General features: G+C 48.2%; 1 protein-coding gene across 1 annotated transcript; it reads left to right on the plus strand.

Annotated features, from left to right (window-relative positions):
• The first annotated feature begins 1,413 nt into the window (after window positions 1-1,413).
• Pdia6 (protein disulfide isomerase family A member 6) lies at window positions 1,414-18,974 on the plus strand. Its single transcript, XM_090337443.1, has 13 exons — window positions 1,414-1,477; window positions 4,821-4,962; window positions 7,210-7,267; window positions 7,635-7,761; window positions 9,662-9,768; window positions 11,563-11,693; window positions 12,020-12,134; window positions 12,965-13,105; window positions 13,502-13,586; window positions 13,677-13,749; window positions 15,233-15,391; window positions 16,963-17,059; window positions 18,531-18,974. Exons 1-13 carry the CDS (start codon window positions 1,459-1,461, stop codon window positions 18,597-18,599), a joined length of 1,323 nt encoding a protein of 440 aa, XP_090193569.1. The 5' UTR covers window positions 1,414-1,458; the 3' UTR covers window positions 18,600-18,974.
• The last annotated feature ends 249 nt before the right edge of the window (window positions 18,975-19,223 follow it).

Genomic DNA, 19,223 nt, shown 5'->3' on the forward strand with positions numbered 1-19,223 from the left:
CCAGGACAAAGAAAGAAAGCCTGAGCACAAAAGCTAGAACGGGTGTGTGATGTGTGATGTGTAATGTGTGTGATGTGTATGTGACGTGTATGTGATGTGTGTGTGATGTGTGTGATGTCTGTGTGATGTGTGATGTGTGTGACGTGTATGTGATGTGTGTGTGATGTATGTGATGTGTGTGATCTGTGTGACGCGTGTGTGACGTGTGTGTGATGTGTGTGTGATGTGTGTGATGTGTATGTGATGTGTGTGATGTGTGACGTGTGTGATGTGTATGTGATGTGTGTGATGTGTGATGCGTGTGGTGTGTGATGTGTGTGTGATGTGTGTGATGTGTGATGCGTGTGGTGTGTGATGTGTGTGTGATGCGTGTGTGACGTGTGTGATGTGTGTGTGATGTGTGTGTGACGTGTGTGTGATGTGTGTGATGTGTATGTGATGTGTATGTGATGTGTGTGTGATGTGTGTGATGTATGTGTGATGTGTGATGTGTGCGACGTATATGTGATGTGTGTGTGATGTGTGTGATGTGTATGTGATGTGTGTGATGCGTGTGATGTGTGTGTAATGTGTATGTGACGTGTGTGATGTGTGTGATGTGTGTGTGATGTGTGAGATGTATGTGTGATGTGTGATGTGTGCGATGTGTGTGTGATGTGTGTGATGTGTGTGATGCGTGTGTAATGTGTGTGATGTATGTGTGGTGTGTGTGACACGTGTGTGATGTGTGTGATGTGTGTGTGAGATGCGTGTATGATGTGTGACGCGTATGTGACGCGTGTGTGACGCGTGTGTGATGTGTGTGACGTGTGTGACGTGTGTGTGACGTGTGTGTGATAAGCATGTGTGTGACGTGTGTGTGACGTGTGTGTGACGCGTGTGTGACGCGTGTGTGTACCGTGTCCCTGTGAAAGGCTCTGTACACTAGAGACCCCCACGCAGGCCTAGAGAAATAGTCACTGAACAGGTTCAGCCGTCGGATCCTCGCGAAGCCCTCTTTGCAGACTCCAGTGCAGGAAGGGGCCCCACCCGAGGGAGGGCGGGAAAGAAGGAGCTCAGACGAGAATCCCAGCGCTGGGCTGGGGGGCGGGACGACGTGGAGGGCGGGCCCCGCCCGCGCCCCGCCCGCGCCCCGCCCCCATCCATCCAGGCCCCGCCACGAACCACGCCTTCCGGTTCCGCCCTAGACCACACCCACTTCTGGTTGCCTCCTCCCCCGACGGAAAAAAAAAACCAAACCCGTAACCTCTACCCGGCCGCCGTCTATTGGCCAGGTTCGCGAGCGAAGGCCATGGGAACCAATGAGCGGCGGCCACGGCACGGCGAGCCCTTCCGGCCCGTCCCCGCGCGCCGCCGCACTGCCCGTCCGAGGCCGAGGGCGGGACGTGGGCGCGGCGCGGCGGAGCTGAGGCGGCGGCGGCGGCGGCGGCGGCGCGGACGGAGTAGCGTGCGCTCGGCATGGCTGGCCTGGGGCTCGGTAAGCGGAGGCCGGCGAGCCGGGGGCGGGGGGGCGGGGGGGCGGCCGCGGGGGGGCCGCGGAGGAGCGGCCCGGGGCGCCCGGCCGGGCTCGGGGGGCTTCGGAGCCGGCGGCCGCGAGGGCGCCGCGGGGCGGGGGGCCCAGCCGACCCGGTCTCCGGTCCCGGCGTGCGGGCCGCGCCGCACACGCCCCGTCGTCCCCGCTTGTTGTGTGCCGCTCCTTCCTGAACTGGGACGCCGTGGCCCCCTGAGATCCGGGCCTGGTCGGCGCCGCCCGAAGGCGGGCGAGGGCGCCCCACGTTCCCCTGACCCGCCGGGCTCGGGAGGCCCGGACCCCGGAGAGGGCCGCTCCCCCGGGCCGGACCGGACCGGGGTGGTGAGGTCGAGCGCTCTGCCCGCGCAGAGCCGGTGCTTCACCACCACGCGCAGCCAGGATCCACAGTGGCGCTTAGCAGGGCTGTTGGGACGGTCAGGAGTTAGTCCACGCCGAGGGGGATAAGCGGGTAGAGAGTACTTGCTGTATCACTCGTGCGTGTGTGTGTGTGCATATGTGTGTGCTGTGCATGTGTGTGTGTGTGTGTGGTGTGTATGTGTGTGTGCTGTGTATGTGTGTGTATGTATGTGTATATGTGTGCTGTGTATGTGTGCGTGTGTATGTGTGTATGTATGTGTGAGTGCGTGTGTATATGTGTGTGTGTATGTGTGCGGGGGCACTGGAGCTTGACCTCAGGCCTAGGCACCCCCCTCAGCCTTTTCACTCAAAACTTGAACTGAAGTCCCCAGATCTCAGCCTCCTGAGAAGCTAGGATTACAGGTGTGATCTGGTATCTCTTTTCTATGCTCTGTAGAGGGCACGTAGGAAGGTTTTTAGTTTCCTGAGTTTATGTAGACTAAGTTCTGAAGGAATGTAATTTTTTCAGCAATACATTATTTTTATTTATTTATTTTTTGCCAGTCTTGGAGTTTGGACTCAGGGCCTGAGCACTTGTCATTCCTCAAGGCTAGGGCTCTACCATTTGAGCCACAACACCTGGGTCATCCTGCATGCTAGGCAAGCACTCTAGCACTAAGCCACCCTCTCTGCCCCAGGAATACATTATTTTAATACATGTAGCCTGTCTTTTGGGGAGCTGCCCAGGGCCCGACCAGTTGCTAGCAGATGTGAATTTGTGACACTCTTGATTGCCCTGGAGGACAAGGAAGCCGCAGGTGACAAAACTACCCTCTGCTGACTAGACACTGGGATCTTGTAGTTTGCAAGTAAGTGCCTCATCGCTGAGTTGAATGGCAATATGAATTTTAGAAAGAGAACATTCACTGGTTAGCATTTGTCTACTTGGTCATCTTAATCGATTGCCCAGGTTTCAGGTTGGTGGGAGATGGTTATGGTCTAGTTTGTGCTGTTAGATTTTACATCTTTCCTTTTAAGGACCTAGGTTTTAAAATCTTTGACCAGGACATTGTATTGGCTTGTCACTTCTAAAGGGGAAATTTGAAAGAATTCTGTGAAACTTAAAGGCCATCACCGGTCCCTCACCATCATATGACACACACCAGAAGACCTCTAAGTCCATACTAGACTGTCGCTGGTCCTGACCACCTTTATATGGAGAAACAGCACGTTCCTCGCTGGGGTGGGAAAGGGAGAGTACTTCCCACTTACACCTCTGCGTTCTCCTGTCCCTTGGCTGGAAGTGTAGCTTGTGTGGACATGTTCCATCTTCTGATTATGTCTCCTATATTCTTTGTTGGTTTCCTAGTTTATAAAATGGGCAAACTGCTACATAGCCTATAGAATTCTTTAGTGACACCGGGTAACCGTGGTTCATGCATGTAATCCTAGCTACTCAGGAGTCTGAGATCTGAGGATCGTGGTTAAACCAGCCTGGGGGGCCAGGAGGGAGCCATGTTCTGTGGTCTTGCCTCTACCAGTCCTCTAATCTACTCCCCTTCAATGGACAGTACAATTAAAAAAGTAAATAAAGGCCGGAGCATGGCCTAGTGGTAGAGCGCTCACCTAGCATGCATGAAGTCCTGGGTTCGATTCCTTGGTACCACATGCACAGAAAAGGCCAGAAGTGGCGCTGTGGCTCAAGAGGTAGAGTTCTAGTCTTGAACAAAAAATGTTCGAGGACAGTGCCCAGGACCTGAGTTCAAGCCCCAGGACTGGCAAAAATACTTTTTGTGCTATTAATATATTTGTTCAGATTTGATTTCTTAGATAATTAGATAATTGATAAAAGTGCCCTTAAGTTTTCAGAACAACCAACAAAAGTGTATCTGATCTGTGTATGGATAAACTGTCCTAACAGCAATGCAGTGTGTACATGCCAGTATTGGGATTTGAACTCAAGGCCTGGGAGTTGCCACTTAGCTTTTTTGCTCAAGGTTGGCACTTTTATCACTTCTGGCTTTTTGGTGATTAATTGGAAATAAGAATCTCATGGACTTTTTTTTCCTGAGCTGGCTTTAAACTGGGATATAAGATCTCAGCCTCCTAATTAACTAGGATTACGGGCATGAGCCACTGGCACCCAACTTCAGAACTTTTTTAAATTTTTTTTCCAGTCCTGGGACTTGAACTTAGGGCCTATCCTTGGGCTTTCTCATGACTTTCTACCACTTGAGCCACAACATCACTTCCAGCTTTTTCTATGTATGTGGTACTGAGGAATTGAACCTGGGTCTTCATGCGTGCTAGGCCAGCACTCCACCACTATGCCAAATTCCTGGTCTTAATAGAAATATGCTCATCCATGCTAGCCTTGAGCAAAAGAGGCTCAAGGACAGTGCCCAGGCCCCGAGTGCCAGGCCCCAGGACTGGCAGGAAGGAAGGAAGCTCATCCAACAACACGAATGCCCAAAATGTGTTGTGTGTAGTGAAGGTGAACACAAAGGGCCGTCTGCGTGTGATGGAGCAGGTCTGTCCTCAGATGTTCAGGAGGCAAAAGGAGGAGGGTGTGGTCAAAGGCGTCCCTCTCCGAAAGGCAGTCTAAAAGGGGTATGTGTAATCTCTTAGATTGCTGTCCTTTCAGGGCCCTAACTAATTCCCCATGCCACCAAAAAAGAAATAAAAATGTGTGTAAACAAATTTTTGCCCTTCATTGTCAGTGTCCATAAAGTGATGGTGTAGCTATCACCCTATCTCATAGATGGCTGGAGAGACTGCAGGAGTTAGTACATGGGAAATGTAAAACAGTGCTCACATCGTCTCTGGGACTGGTCCTTCCCCAGCCCTGCTCTGTGCGAGTGACGTTCATGGGCTCCAGCTGCTGCAGGGACAGACAGTTGCCCAGAGCTTGCTGCGAACAGTGTCATCACTGGGGGCTTTTGTGTCATTCTAGGTCTGGTGAGCTGTACCTTGATCCTGGCAGTCAGTGGTCTCTACTCTTCCAGTGATGATGTCATCGAATTAACTCCATCAAATTTCAACAGGGAAGTTATTCAAAGTAATGGTTTATGGCTTGTAGAATTCTATGCTCCCTGGTAAGTATTTCAGCGTGTTAGAGATGACTTCTGGTCCTTTTAAATTCAGGGCCAGTCCAGGTTTTTTTTTCCCTCCAGGTCCAAAACAGGACTCTTATCTTTAAAATAACCAGAGCTAAAAGAGCTGTAAGTGGCTCTAGTAGTATGCCTGCCAGACAAGCAGGAAGCCCTGAGTTCAAACCTCAGTACAGCAAAAATACCATGTAACTGTCATCAAACTCATGATACATAATTGTAAATAGCGCAGGACCCACCTGTTTGTGTAGTTAAGCATTTAATGCAAAAAAAAGAACACAAGTATAGAGACAAATTAATGGAAAATATGCAAAATGCACGGGGAAGAGCAGGGACAGGCCTGCCCCAAACCACACATCTGTGCAGGTGCACTACACAGCGAGCTGACACCGCGAGCTCCCCACAGGGTGACTCTGGGAGTCACTGGGAATCTGTGTTTTTAATGAATCATGGTATTTTACTTGATGGTAGAGTTCAAGTTTGGCTTACTTGAGGCCCTGAGTTTGATCCCCAGTACCAAATAAACCAAAAATAAACCTGTCAAGCAACCATCACCCATGACTATATGAGGTGGGTATTTCTTCTCAGTCTTCATGTGATCCTTTGTAAAATGAACATAGTGATACAACTTGCCTTGGGCTTTACAAGGATTTAATGAGAGTGTTTCTGATGCTGGGCTTTGCTTACCAGTCCTTAAAGAAGAAGACTTATAAACTTTTTTTTTGGAAAAAATATACTAGATATGTATGAAAAATCTACGGTATCTGCATAAAACACGGAACAATGAAAATATACAGGATAGCTGCCTACAACTTAATGACTGATAGAAACATTAATTTCTGTGTGTATAATTTTTCAAAAGTGCTTTTCTGTCTTGTGTTTCACAATTTTTTCATAGTGCTAGCACCTACAAGATTAAGGGAAACCTTGTCTCTATCCTTAGCCTTCCTGCCCCCCCCCACTTCCCCACCCTCCATGCACATTGCCTCCTTGTGGTATCACGTGCTTTCAGCCTGTCAGATTTACTTACTTTGGTTTGAATGTACACTTTTTACTCTCAAACATCTTGTGGTAGCAGAATGTTGAGATATCATAAGCACAGGAGATGCAGGACAGATGCCTTGTCTAAAATGAAAGAATTGAACTGGGCATGCTAGTGTATGCCTGTAATACCAGCACACAAGAGATTGTAGCAGGAGAATCTCAGGTTCAAGGCCAGCCTACGCTACAGAGTAAGACCCTGTTTCGGGGGATGGGGGGGGACTATATAACTTGTGGGTGGGGCAGGAGGGAAAAACTGGTAGAGAATGAGGGAAGGATTGACATTGAACAGAGAGAAATGTACATAGGTCATTACCTGACCTATGTAACTGTAGCCCCTCTGTTTACCACCTTTATAATAACAATAAAAAGGTCAAATAATGAAAGTCAACCTGCCAGGTGTGGTGGCTCACACCTGTAATCCTAGTTACTCAGGAGACTGAGATCTGAGGATCAAGGTTCAAAGCCAGCCCGGGCAAGAGATTCATATCTAATTAATCACCAGAAAACCAGAAGTGACACTGTGGCACAGGGGTTAGGGTAGTAGCCTTGAGCTGAAGAGCTCAGGGATGCCCAGGACCAGAGTTCAAGTCCCACAACTGACAGGGGGGGGGGGGAATCAACTGGTAATAGATTTAAGATTAGAGTAGTCCTTCCTAAAATGCAGATTCCTTTTCTAGAGACTGATTTGTGGGGCCTAAGTATCTTGATTTTACCTAGCCTTGCACATTGGACTTGGTAAGTTCTTACAGGCCTATTCCAGGAGAAGGCAACCAAGCAGTAGAGTTTATTGGGGTGGTATGCAAATGTCCTCCACTGTCATGCACCAGTGGCTCATGCCTGTAATCCTAGCCATGCAGGAGGCTGAGATCTGAGGACCATGGTTTGAAGTCAGCCTGGGCAGGGAAAGTCCCTGAGACTCTTATCTCCAGTTAATCACAGAAAAAGCTGAAGTAGAGCTGTGCTGTGTCTTGAGTACTAACCAGCCTTGAGCAAAAGGAGCTGTAGGACAGCACTCAGGACCTAAATAAATAATAGTATGTCCTCAGGTCCCTGATCCTGCTTTATTCCTGCCCATTCTCCTGCAAGCCCCACTGTCACCGCACCTCACTCGTGGACCAGTGGTGGGTGTTTTTATGACTTTAGAGAACCTAAGGTTTCTAACTGTTTATGTTTTCTTCCCCTTACAAGGTGTGGTCACTGCCAAAGATTAACTCCAGAATGGAAGAAAGCAGCAACTGCATTAAAAGTAAGTTCTGGGATGTTCAGTTACCTGTGTATGTGTTTAAGTGTGCAGATGGATTTGTTCATGCACACTAAGAAGCCAATTTGTGTATCAGTTCAAAAGGCTGGTGGTGATGCAAAATCATGTTGGGAAGATACATATTTTGCTTTTCATGTTGTGTGGTTTGATTCATTCTGTTCCCCAGTGAACTCCTGTCAGTCCTGTCGTGAAGGCTGCTGAGTTCAGAACCTACCAGCCCCCTCCTTCAGTCCACTGGTGTTCCAGGCTAACCGTCTTCGGCCTTGCTTGTGATTTTACGTGCCTTTCTTCTGCTGGAATCAGATGATGTTTTCTGATGAAGGGAGAACAGAAAACTCTTGTGTTCCCACAGGATGTTGTAAAAGTGGGTGCAGTTAATGCGGATAAACACCAGTCCCTTGGCGGTCAGTATGGTGTTCAGGGGTTTCCTACCATCAAGATATTTGGAGCTAATAAAAACAAACCTGAAGATTACCAGGGTAAGGACTTCTCTAACCACTCAGAACCTAGCATAATTCTGTAACTTAGCCCAGCTCTTACAACCTTCTCAACCTCATTTATGCTGAAGCTCCCTGTCTAGAGATGTCATAGAGTCATTTTTCCTTCTCGGAGTAGTTCTGAACCATCAAGGTGTCCTGCAGCTAACGTGGTGATGATAATGATGGTGGTGATGACTTAGGCCAGCCATTATTTATCCTAGTTTAGACACACTGAGTCTTCATGGCTTTGTCATCATCTCAACACTTGATAAAGATCTGTGGGGATTTCTTCCCTTTACTCTAGGAATAGGACCTAGCAATGAAAAAGAAGAGCCTGTAATTTATATAAACTTTTTTTTTTTTTTGCCAGTCCTGGGCTTGCGCTCAGGGCCTGGGCACTGTCCTTGAACTTTCTTTGTATGTGATATCAGACCTGGGTATTCGTGTATGATAGGCAAGCACCCTACCACTAGGCCAAATTCCAGCCAATTTGAGTAAACTTTTAACAGTACTATGTTATTTTGTTCATGAATCTTTATGACTTACAACATTTCAATGTGAAAGCAAGTCTCATGTTCATTTTTTAGTGCCCGGGCTGGCTTTGAACCTCAATCCTCAGATCCTAGCCTCTTGAGTAGCTAGGATTACAGGCGTGAGCCACGGTGCCCAGCTTATCTTTTTCTCTTAAACTATTGGATAAAGACACTTGAAGTTCTTGTCCTACAGATAAGTCAATTGTGAGTGCTTGCTGTGAGTCACTGCCGCCTGTGGAGAGTTCAGGCTCCAAACTCTAATGCTATTCTAGTTGTACTGTTCTTTTATAGAATGGTCCTAGTTTTAAGACATCCCAAACAGGCTGGTGGTGTAGCTCGGTGTGGATAATAATAATAATAATAATTGCCAGATCCATGGTCCTAATGGGAGTATTGAGCATACCAGATTTAAAGCTTACATTGTGGTGATGTTGTTTAGAGTCTCCTAAGACTTTATAACATGAAGTTGAGTCATTGTTGTTTTTGCTGGTGAAACCAGAGTGTGTGTAGAGTAGGAGACTCAGCACCCAGTAAACGCAGAGTTGTCAGGGTGCCTGTGCTTGGTGTTCCTGGAGGTACTGCTGGTACAAGAGTGAGGCCAGTGGGGCTGGGAGGCTAAGGCAGTCCACCTGGCATGACTGCCACTGACCTTCCTGTAGGGCTCTCCAGACTAAGTAGGGCTCCATTGCTGTGTGCTTGTAAGTAGGGATATTAAAGCCCTCGTGTAAGCTGTCTGCAAAGTACAGGAGACAAGTGCATGTCACATGTCAGCGTAACTGATAGAGCTCCCAAGTTAAGAGGCCAAAAATCCTGGGAAATAAGACCTGTAAATACATCATTCAGCGCCAGGAGCGAAGCCTAGTGGTAGAGTGCTGGCTTGGACTCTGGGTCCGGGCACTGTCCTTGGGCATTCCCAAAGCTAGTGCTCTATCACTTGAGCCACAGCACCACTTCAGAGGTATTTCATACGCTAATTTATCCCACATAGTTTGCTATATACTGTAGTAGAGGGATAGCTTCTTCTATATGCCTGCTTTGCTAACTAGGTAATGAGCTGCACATGTTGCCATGCAGTCAACATTGTGAAGTGTTCTCCTGAGTAGATGGAATGAGCAGCGCTGAGCAGGGAACTCTTGATCACACTAATCACCTCAAACCAAAGAAGAAAATTGGCTGTCTAGGTGGCAGCTGTGTGGAGCGCATTGTAGGGAGAAAATGCTGTCGTAAACACAGGCGTTATTAGATCTGTCTGCCATCTGGTGACGCTGAGAACACATAGAGATGCACGTCTTCAGATGGTGCCAGGCAGGCACGCTGAAGGCCTGCTATCGCAAGCCTTTTCCTGACTACCCTTCACCATCCTGCAGGTGGCAGAACGGGGGAAGCCATTGTGGATGCTGCGCTCAGCACCCTGCGCCAGCTGGTGAAGGACCGCCTCGCGGGCCGGAGTGGCGGGTACACTTCCGGAAAGCAGGTAAGGCTATGTCCGGTCAACTGAATTGTCTCCTAATTTGTAGCCTTTAGTGTGTGGGGTTTTTCCTCTTCATATTTTAAGTTGGTAAGCATTTAGTTAAAAAAATACTAGGGGTTGTATCAGCTGATTGCAGATGCAGTCAGCCGTCCTGCCTGCATTTGGTCTCCTCAAAGTCAGCATGGCATGCCACTCAGTCCTAGGCAAGCCACACGAGTGGCCCGCCCTGCCCCGGAGCGCCCCCTGCCCTGGAGTGTGGCCTACCCTGGAGCTCTGCCCATCCCGGAGTGTGGCCCGGTTGCCCCTGAGTTCGGCTTCTAGGGAAGCTGGGGCCTGGACTTGAGAAGGAAGAGTAGTGGACTGGCCCCTCCAGGTGACTTCAGGGGCATAACAGTGGAGTTTATGTCCTTGACTTAGATCTGTAGCAGTCAGCCTGAAATCCATGGGAACTTCTACTCAAGTGAATAGGGAAGGAGGAGGTAGAGATAGAAGTTTGTACTCCAGGAGCTGCTATTTTACATGCCTTTGTATAAAATACGAAGCTCAGCCATGATATACCTCCATTCCTGTGGGAAGGTGGGAATAGTTTCTTTCTTCTAACTTTTGGTGGTACTGGCATTTTAACTTTGGGACTCATAGTTGTTGAGCACATACTCTGTTATGTAAGCTGTGCCCCCGTCCTTTTTCATTTTGTTATTTTCCCAAAGTTCTTACTTTCTTCGGGGCTTGGACAGCCGTCCTCTGTCCTGTGCATGGACGATATGTCCCATGGCTCCTGGCCTGTCCTTTGTTTTTTGCTTGGGCTTACCTCAAGCCCCAATCCTTCTGATCTCTGCCTGCCAAGTAGGCATTGAAAAGATTTATAAAATGGCTCTCCAATTTTTTAGGAGACCAAGAAAGCTGTGTAGCAACTCTGAAGGACCCAGAGAGTTCCTATCTTCCCTTTCGCTTTTAGACCTGGACGTTGGACGAGCAGAGTTGCGCAGCCTCTGCCATGGCTCTGGCAGCAGAACACAGCGTAGCTAAGCTGATTGCTGAAGAAAATCTTTGAAAAAGGAAAAGAGGTTCTGGGGTGTAGCCCAGGGGTACAGCGTTTACGTGCCTTGTGCAAGTCTTGGGTTCTATCTCCAGCACCCCAAGAAAGAAAGGAAGGGAAGGAGGGAGGAAAGAAGGAAGGCATTAACTAAGTGCTAGTGACATGGACTTGAGTGCTGAAAGTGTAATTGCTGTGGTTACACAGAGCATCCTGGGGTGGGTGCAGCTGTGCTTCTAGGAGTTGCTACTGTGTTAGGATGGTGATTCTTTGAGCAGTCTTGCCTCTTACCGGAGCTTGAACTCAGGGCCTGAGCACTGTCCTTGGGCTTTCTCAAGGCTAGAGCTCTACCACTTGAGCCACAGCACCACTTCTGGCTTTTTTTATGTATTGTGGTACCCAGGAATTGAACTCGGGTCTTCGTGCATGCTAGGCAAGCACTCTAGGCCAAACTCCTGGCCCCTGCAATCTTGAACTTTCTGTTCACCAAGCAGCAGGTAAAGGAATTCCAGAGCACACTGCACATCACAGGTTGTGTGTTGCAGGTTGTGTGGTGACTGGGGAGGAAGTCGTTCCTAAGTGAGGTACCATTCAGGAAGCCGTGCTCACAGAGCCTCCTGCTTCAGTTACGAGTTCACTAAAGAAGCAAAAACAGCACGGCAGTGTACACCGATTGTTTTATCTTGTGTGTGTGTGTGCACATGTATGTGTGCACATGAGTTTTGGTCAGATTATAGCCTACCGTTTGATGTCCCATGTGACAGGGTAGAAGCGATAGTTCCGGAAAGAAGGATGTGGTGGAGCTGACAGACGACAACTTTGATAAGAATGTTCTGGACAGTGAAGACGTGTGGATGGTGGAGTTTTATGCTCCGTGGTGTGGACACTGTAAAAAGTAAGTGCTTTCTGCCCAGTGATCTGCTCGGTCAGTTGCTCAGCGCCATCCTGCCCCTCCTGAGCTCGGCCTTGGGGTTTGGTCCTCTCAGCGTGCGGGAGTGCCGAGCATGTGAACATTCAGCCTGGCATCCCACCCAGTGACAGGGGGCTGCTCAGCGTCCAGGTTTCACACAGGGGTGGATATGAAGGCCAGAGTGACTGTTGGTGAAGCCACACGAGGGATTTCCAGGTGTGATGTGAATGGGATCAGGCAGAAATGCCCGGGTGAGTCTGAGCACTGCCCAGGCACCCAGAAGCACTTTTGACAGAAGTGTGTCTCTGCAGCCTGGAACCAGAGTGGGCCGCTGCCGCCACCGAGGTAAAGGAGCAAACAAAGGGGAAAGTAAAGCTGGCCGCCGTGGACGCCACTGTTAACCAGGTCCTAGCCAGCCGATACGGGGTGAGTGCTTGACCAAGCCCATTCTTTTGGGAAATACTCCACTGTCACTTGATCCCGTATTCCAGGCAGGAGGAGGGGAGGTGCTTGACAGCTGATGTGCTTTCATGGTGCTTACTGTCTGGGATTGAGAACTGTCAGATTTTTCTCATTATCGCGCTACTTGTACTGAATAACTGACAAGTTGCTCATGTGGCTTTGGAAGACTGACTTGTGGAACATGTTTGTCACATGCACTTGACAGGATCTGCACTTAGAGTGTTAAAAACTCATTAAGAGGGGCTGGGAGTTTGGCCTAGTGGTAGAGTGCTTGCCTAGCATGCATGAAGACCCGGGTTCGATTCCTCAGTACCCCACATACATAGCAAAAAGCTGGAAGTGGTGCTGAGGCTCAAGTGGTAGAGTGCTAGCCTTGAAAAAGTCCAAGGACAGTGCTCAAGCCCTGAGCTCAAGCCCAGGACTGGCAAAAAAAAAAAAAACAAAAACAAAAACTCATTAAGAGATTTTTGAGGACCATTTGACATTGATTTGGGTTAAGGAATTTTAATTTTTTGGTGGTAGAGGGAATTTGTTGAGAATTGAACCCAGAGCCTTGTGTGTGAGTTAAACACTACCACTCAATGATAACTCCAGCCACATCAATACCTGTTTGTTTGTTTGTTTTAATGAGGGAGGGTCTCATTTCCTCAGAGTGGTCTCCAGCTTGCAATCCTCCTGTTTCAGCCTCCCACATAACTGGGATTGCACGTGTTCACTGTGCCCAGCTGAAAAAGAGATATTTTAAAGCTGGTTTTAAGAACTAAAGGTTGTGGATTTTTTTTTCCCCCTAACAGATTAGGGGATTTCCTACAATCAAGATATTTCAGAAAGGCGAGTCCCCTGTGGATTACGACGGTGGGAGGACAAGATCAGACATCGTGTCCCGGGCCCTGGATCTGTTCTCCGATAACGCTCCCCCTCCTGAGCTGCTGGAAGTGAGTGAGATGGACGGCTCACGTTTTCATCTTTCACGGTTCACTCTCTGCTTCCCTTTCCAAATGCTCTAAAGTTGGCTGTACTTAGAAATGACGGAAATTCTGACAGATGGCTTCTGACAGGCTGCTGGTTTTCATAGCTCTTGGCATCAGAGTAACTGCCCTGTGGACAGGAGGGCATCGTGGGTAAGCACCAGCCCGAAGGGTGCTTTCACACAGACTTTCTCCCTGTGCTCACAGGCACGCTGAGTGATAGATGGGGATCCCTTCTTAGTACGCATCCTCCCCTGCTCCCCTAAGGCTTTGGATAAGTCCATTGGTTTGTGGGGTGGCTGGGGCTGGGGAGGAGCACCAGTGAAGTGTGCGCCTTCCCCTCCCCGTCCTGTGGCCCCACAGATAATCAACGAGGACGTGGCCAAGAAGACGTGTGAGGATCACCAGCTGTGCGTGGTGGCCGTGCTGCCACACATCCTCGATACCGGTGAGCATTCGCGACGGCCGGGAGAGCACTTCCCAGCCTCCTCTGTGCTCTGACCTAAATGGTTTCCCTGGTTTTGTCTGTTTAAATCAGGAGCTTCAGGCAGAAATTCTTACTTGGAAGTTCTTCTGAAATTGGCAGACAAATACAAGAAGAAGATGTGGGGGTGAGTTACCCGGGTTATCATCTCAGCTCCGTGGGGAGTGCTCTTGTGTTTTCTGCGGGATGTACTCCTTCCTGTGTTCACCCTGCTGGGTGGTTTTATGTATGGTAGAAAAACATCCACAGGACTTAGGGGGCTGAGGCAGGAAGATCTCCAGCTGGAGGCCTGTCTCTTATCCTAGAGGATAACACACAGATTAACACTTTTTTTTTTTTTTTCCCCCAGTTCTGGGCTTGAGCTCAGGGCCTGAGCACTGTCCTTGGACTTTCTCAAGGCCAGAGCCTCAGCACTACTTCTGGCTTTTTTGTATGTATGTGGTGCCAAGGAATCGAACCCCGGTCTTTGTGCATGCTAGGCAAGCACTCTACCATTAGGCCAAACTCCTGGCCCCACAGATTAACACTTTTCTTATCTCTTAAAAAGTGGCTAGCCTGGTGCTGGTGGTGCACACTTAAATCCTAGCTACTGAGGAAGCTGAGGTCCAGAGGATTATGGTTCAAAGGCATCCTGAACCAGGTATCCAGCCAAAAGCCAGGCTAGAGGCATGGATCAAGTGGTAGAGAGCCAGCTGAGGAAGCAAGTTGAACAAGTGCAAGGACCTAAGTTCGAACCTACCCCTCTCAAAAAAAAAAAAGAAGGTAGGTAGGTAGGTGATTTGGGTTTTCGGCTGGTGAACAAAAAAACAGTACAGCCTTGAAGATTAGCTAGAGAGAGAACGGACACGTGTTTCCTATTCACTTGTGAGTGGATCTAAGCAGAAATAATACCATCTACAAAAGTTGGTTCCTTATCTTTTTTGAAGCCCGGTCTCACTATGAGCACAGGCTCACCACAAGCTCAGAATCTTCCCGCATCTACCTCCAAGTGCTAGAACTACAGTGTGCACTTCCCTGCCCAGCTAGGACCCAGGCAGATTTTGAAAATAGTTTCTCACTGGTGGCTCACACCCATCATCTTAACTCATTCAGGAAGCTGAGTTCTGAGGATCACAATTCAAAGCCGGCCTGGGCAGGAAAGCCCATGGAAACAGCAGTCTCCAGTTAACTACCAAAAAATCCTCAAATGGCTCGAGTAGTAGAGCATTTGCCTTGAGCTAAAGAATGAGCTCAGGGACAACACAAAAAAGGAAATGGTTTGTTTATATTTCCTTCCAATTTATCTTCCTGCTCCCAATCCTCAATATCCATTGCTTCTCCTGGTGCTGAGCGCCCCCTGCTGTTCCCACAGCAACTCCAACCCTCCCCCCCCCACACACCCCATATTTGTTCAGCAAACAGGAGTTATACACCTACAAGAATGCAAGGTAAATGATGTTGGTAGAATTTGAGAGACAAACAAGAAACCTTCCAATAGCTCAAGGGCAGTATTTTGGAATCCAGAGACAAAAGTTTTAGAGATAGAGCAATCCCTCCTGGGGACTGTATAGGATCGAACTAGATTCTCATTTTAAAGTATCTCTGTCCTAAAAATGGGTCTGCTTTTGTAGATGGCTGTGGACAGAAGCTGGAGCCCAGTATGAGCTTGAGAATGCACTGGGGATCGGAGGGTTCGGATACCCCGCCATGGCAGCCATAAATGCCCGCAAGATGAAGTTTGCCCTTCTTAAAGGTTCTTTCAGTGAGCAAGGCATTAATGAGTTTCTCAGGTAATTTCTTATATTCTTAGTGGTTTAGTGTTTTATCTGTGGCTTTTGGCTTAAAATGAGTATACATAAAATTATTTTATTAAAGAACTTATTAACATTGATTTTACATAATTTCAAATGTCATGTTTAACAAACAAGTAAAATAGGTATATATAATTTTAATAAATGGAATTTTGCTTTTGAAATGGAAGAGGATTGGATATTTATAAGGAAGAACTTTTATGTCATCTTGTACCTTATTCTCTTTTCCACGGAAATGTCCACTCTTCTGTTCTGGCCATTTGGGTGCCTGGCCTGTGGCTCCCCTGGCACCTGCCTCACCCTTGCCACCCCAGTGAGCTCTGTACTCCTACCTCAGGAAATGTGGCTCCGATCCCTGAGCACAGGATTTGGAAAGTCGTTATTTGCAAATGGAAGTCCCCACTTCAGTCTGTCCCACAGTGTGCACATGACAGGTGTCACACTCAAAAGCCAGTTCACAGAGCCGCCCATCTGCTTAGCCACCCACCTCGTCCTGAGATGACGTCACCCTCTTTTTTGGCAGGCCTGAAGGGCTTTCAAGCTCATCCCCAGCAGCGTAGAAGATAATTCAGAGCACCAAAAGTAGCCCAGAGGGTTCTGCCTGGTGTCAGGGTGCAAGAAAGAGTGCCACTTGCCAAAGCCAGCTTGGGCTGGAGCTGTGTAGAGGCTGTGCCCTCTCAGTCCACGCCTAGCCCAGGACCTAGGGCCAGGCGGGAGTCTCACTGGGCTCTCCCTCACTCCTGAGCAACCACCTTGGCCACTGCCCAGCCTTCCCGCAGCTCCACTCCCGTGGACTTAGGGGATAGGGCCTCCTCAGGCCTGCCAGTTGAAGTACAGTCACTGGAGAGCGTGCCTGAGGTGGTACACATGAGCTGGCTTAGAGAAATGGGGTAAACAGATAGAACCTATGGGGATTTAGTCAGTGGGTTTTTCCCCCTCAATTTATGTTAAGTTTTAATGAAAAAGTAGACTAAAGGACAAGTCCCACCCATGGCAGAGGTAATATGTACACTTCTGCAGTCCCACCACTGGAGGCTGAGGCCAGATAATCTGGAGTTTGAGGCCAGCCTGGGCTGACTATCTCAAAAAGCTTCCAAAACACAGGGAGTGCCATTATTATATCTACAGAAATTACAATGGCTCACATTGCTGTGATAGTCCTCTCAGCTTATGGCTGAAAGAGCTAACGAGGTACTTTCACAAAGAGCTGGGGGTAAACTTGTGATTATCACAGAATTCTGTTTATTTCATTATGGTGTCAGGACTTGAACACAGATAAATGTCCTGTGGTTTTTCTTCCTTACGCACTTGCCTGTCCTTCTGTTGCTTCTTCCCATGTGGAAGATTCGGCTTCATTGTTGCTACCTTGGACACAGGTGCTGCATATTGGCGCTGATGCGTCTTTTAGCTTTCGTTTTTCATAGCCAGATTATGAAACTCCATGGCATTTTCCAAGAATGGATGTTCAGTCAGAGTTTGTTGATGTGCTCTGTACAAGTTCACAGGTTTAGAAAGCAGTAACATGTTCACGCATTGTTCTTTCCCCTAAGGGAGCTGTCTTTTGGGCGTGGCTCCACAGCGCCTGTGGGAGGCGGGACCTTTCCTGCTATCTCTGCCAGAGAGCCCTGGGACGGCAGGGACGGCGAGGTGAGTGCCAAGTTTCCTTGCCTAGGCCCTGGGCATCAGCACCCCCCATCAAACCTGGTGCTTGCTGTGCCACAGTGCCCCAGCCTTCTACAAGGTTCTTCCTCTAAGACTATTACCTCTTCCCTGTCACGTGGAAAAAGAGTGTGGCATGTGACCTTGAGTAAGGTACTTTTCTCGGGGTTGCCCAAGGTAGACACGTGGTCATGTCTCAGAAATGGAAGACTGTCATTTTGACATTAACATTTCTGTACAGTCTGCCCACTGTCCTCCAAAGGACAAATGAACTGAGATTGGCATTTTAGTCTTCTCTCTGTTGGTCCAGACGACCTTAAAACTTTAGTGATTCTGAGCCAGGTGTGTAGCCTAGTGGTAGTGCTTGCCTAGCATGCACAAAGACCTGGGTTCAATTCCTCGGTACCACATACATAGGAAAAAGCCAGAAGTGGTGCTGTGGCTCTAGTGCTAGTCTTGAGAAAGCCCAAGAACAGTGCTCAGATCCTGAGTTGAAGGCCTAGGACTGGCAAAAGGAAAACAAAAAACAAAAAAACTCATGTGATTCAAGTGCTAGGTTACAGGCATGTGCCAGTACACCTTGCTGGCTTGCGGTTTTAGAGATGGGAGATATATTAAAATAATGCTTTATAGCTTCTTTTTTTTATTGTAATTAGTAAAAGGGTTACATGATATTTGCCAGATAGAAGGTGCATTAATTCACATACATTGATACCCTTTCACATGTCTTGGTACCCATTACCCTCCCCCCCAGGCCCCCTACCCGTCTTGGTTTTCCCCCTGTTTTATAGCTTCTTATGAGGCTAAGATCTGAGGATACAGGTTCAGAGCCATCCTGAGCAAACAGAACTAGAGGTATGGCTCAAATGGTAGCCAGCTAACCATGAGCAAAAAGCTGTGAGTTCAAGTTCAACCCCTATCATCACACATGATGTACAAAAAAAAAAAAAAATGCCTCAAAGGCTATCATAGTGACATGCACTTAAAATCTAAAAGCTTCAGAAAGTCCAGTGAGGAGGACCTTGTATTTGAAACCAGGCTGCTGTATGTAACAAAGCCCTGTCCCAGCAAGAGCTGGGCCTGCCAGTGGCTCATACCTGTAATTCTGGCTACACAGGAGGCTGAGATCTGAGCACCACAGGTCACACAGGTCAGAGCCAGCCTGGGTAGGAAAGTCAGCGAGACTTTGTATCTCCAGTTAACCACCAAAAAGCCAGAGCACTAGCCTTGAGCAGCTCAGGGACAGTCACGGGCCCCGAATTCAAGCCTCAGGACCAGGAGGGAAAAAAAGCCAAAATCCTGTCTCAAAAAGAAAAAGTACCAAGCTTCATGCCAGTTCTCGGCTTTTCCACTTGTATTCTGTGGTAAGTAAAGTACCAGGTTGAGGAGAACCTGGGTCGGAATCTAGATTCTCAGGGGGTCCCAGGCCCTGGTGCTGACCCTGCCCTTGTGATCCCAGCTTCCTGTGGAGGATGACATTGACCTCAGCGACGTGGAGCTTGATGACTTGGAGAAAGACGAGTTGTGAGAGCCCCAGCCCAGGCTTCAAGCTTCTTTTCTTGGGAGCGAGCAGATTTTCCCAGCAGTGAAGAACATTCTTTACAATCAGATGAATCTACCAGTGGCCTTTCTACCAAGAAGTAGCTCTTGACAGGTCATTTTGAAAACACTGCAATAGTGAGCTTTTTGCATCTCAAGAAAACACTGAAAAATTCTGTGAATTGTTGGAACCAGTGATTGGATATTATGCATAATATTTCGAAGAAAACTTGGGCTGTGGAAACTTTTCCCTCTGACTGCTGCTTCAATGTTCTTGGAGGCTGTTTCTTCTGTATAGGTTTTTTAAAATGTGATTCCTTCATTTGAATATTAATGGCTTTTTCCATTAAAGAATAAAACGTTATTTTGGACAATGCCGATAAATGTATGAAATTAGTGTCCCTATCATAAATTTCACAGTCTGTTGTTCAGCCCCCAAATTAATAGGAACTGACAGCCCTGTTGTCTCCTCCCTGAAGGCATGGATTCTTCAGGAAAGCCTAGCCTGAAGTGCTGTGCTTCCGTCTTGGGGGCTCGGGGGCAGACTCGTCCACGGGCCACCACCAGAGACTAGTTCTCAGTGGACCTGACTGTTTGTGCAGTCGGGCCAGGT

This window comes from Megascapheus bottae, chromosome 7 (assembly GCF_031878675.1).
Source record: "Megascapheus bottae isolate mThoBot1 chromosome 7, mThoBot2.hap1, whole genome shotgun sequence".
Taxonomy (NCBI): domain Eukaryota; kingdom Metazoa; phylum Chordata; class Mammalia; order Rodentia; family Geomyidae; genus Megascapheus; species Megascapheus bottae.